This window comes from Trypanosoma grayi (genome assembly GCF_000691245.1).
Source record: "Trypanosoma grayi strain ANR4 Tgr_1396_V1, whole genome shotgun sequence".
NCBI lineage: Eukaryota > Euglenozoa > Kinetoplastea > Trypanosomatida > Trypanosomatidae > Trypanosoma > Trypanosoma grayi.
In genome coordinates this window covers 1-1,148 of record NW_008827014.1, presented here as the reverse complement: position 1 = coordinate 1,148, position 1,148 = coordinate 1, and the positions used below count along the sequence as shown (strand labels likewise).

At 52.3% G+C, this 1,148-nt stretch overlaps 1 protein-coding gene across 1 annotated transcript; it reads right to left on the bottom strand.

Moving 5' to 3' along the window:
* Nucleotides 1-2: 2 nt before the first annotated feature.
* On the bottom strand, nucleotides 3-1,148 carry DQ04_13961000 (hypothetical protein; the record flags this gene model as incomplete). The annotated part of the gene is made up of 1 exon (XM_009317062.1): nucleotides 3-1,148. A coding segment is annotated over one exon (1,146 nt), but the record flags the coding sequence as incomplete, so codon positions are not given.

Genomic DNA, 1,148 nt, shown 5'->3' with positions numbered 1-1,148 from the left:
GTATCGCTCTTGGGAGGTGTCAGTGGCGCATCAGCAGCTTGCGAAGCAGCGTTCTCCAGGGATTCTGCGGCTGTCTTCTCCTCCGATGGTACTGATGGCGACTGCTCTTTGTCGGTCGCCGCGGTGCCCGCTTCTTGTTGATCGGAAGGCTTCTCACCAGTTGAAGTACTGCTCAGTGGTTCCTGTGGGATACTCTGGCCCTGTGCCTCGTCCTGTGACGGAGAATCAGCATCTGAAGGTGAAGCCTCAGGCTCCTTCTCTCGTTTTGTAACAGCTTGCAATGCAACGTCGATGTCCTTCAGCAATGAATTAGCGCTCATAACGGCTTTATCAGCGTGTCCAGATGCTTGGATGGCATCAACCAAAGCCGCTGCCGCGCCTTTTACTGCAGCCGTTGCAACGTCAGTAGCTGTTTTAGCGGCAGTCTTTAGTTTCTCGATTTCAATTGACGTTTGTTTGGCAGTTATCTCTTTGAGAAAATCAAGCCCCTCCTCAGCGCTTTTCATGGCATAAAAAGCGTTCACCTCCTTCGTCACAGCTTTTTTTGCTTCTTCAGAACATTTTTGGCCCTCTGAGAGTTTCTTCAGATCTGCTGATAGTTTTTTGAATTCATCCTCTGCGAGGTTCTCTGCTTTTCTGATAACTTCGTCCACTTCCTTCGCTGCGCTGCGAGGCGTTTTCTGCGCTGCCATGAATAACGTTTCTGCATTAGTCGTTGCTTCCACTGCTTGCCTAACGTTGTCACAGAGTGAACCAAGCGATTCGTAAGACGCCTTAGTTGCGCCCAGGATGTCATTCGCCAAGCTGGCCACCTTAGCAGGATTCTCCTGCTGAGCAACCTTATTTTCCTCCACTTTCTTATTAAGCTCCGTCGCTTTGTTCAATGCATTGTCTGCCGCAGTCTTGAACTTATCCGTTGCTTGCTTGATTGCCACCACCGCATTATTGGCGTCATTCACCGCCTTCTGAGCATCAACCGTCTTCTTCCTCGCATTCTCCAGCTCAAGTGCCACTGCCTCCTTTCCCTGCCCACCGATGCCCTCAGTAGTAGCCGCTGCGCAGCCACACACGCAGCACAGCACGACGGCCACCACAAACAACGCGGGACGCCCCACCGCCGCCATCATCACAGCCCGAGGCACACTGGT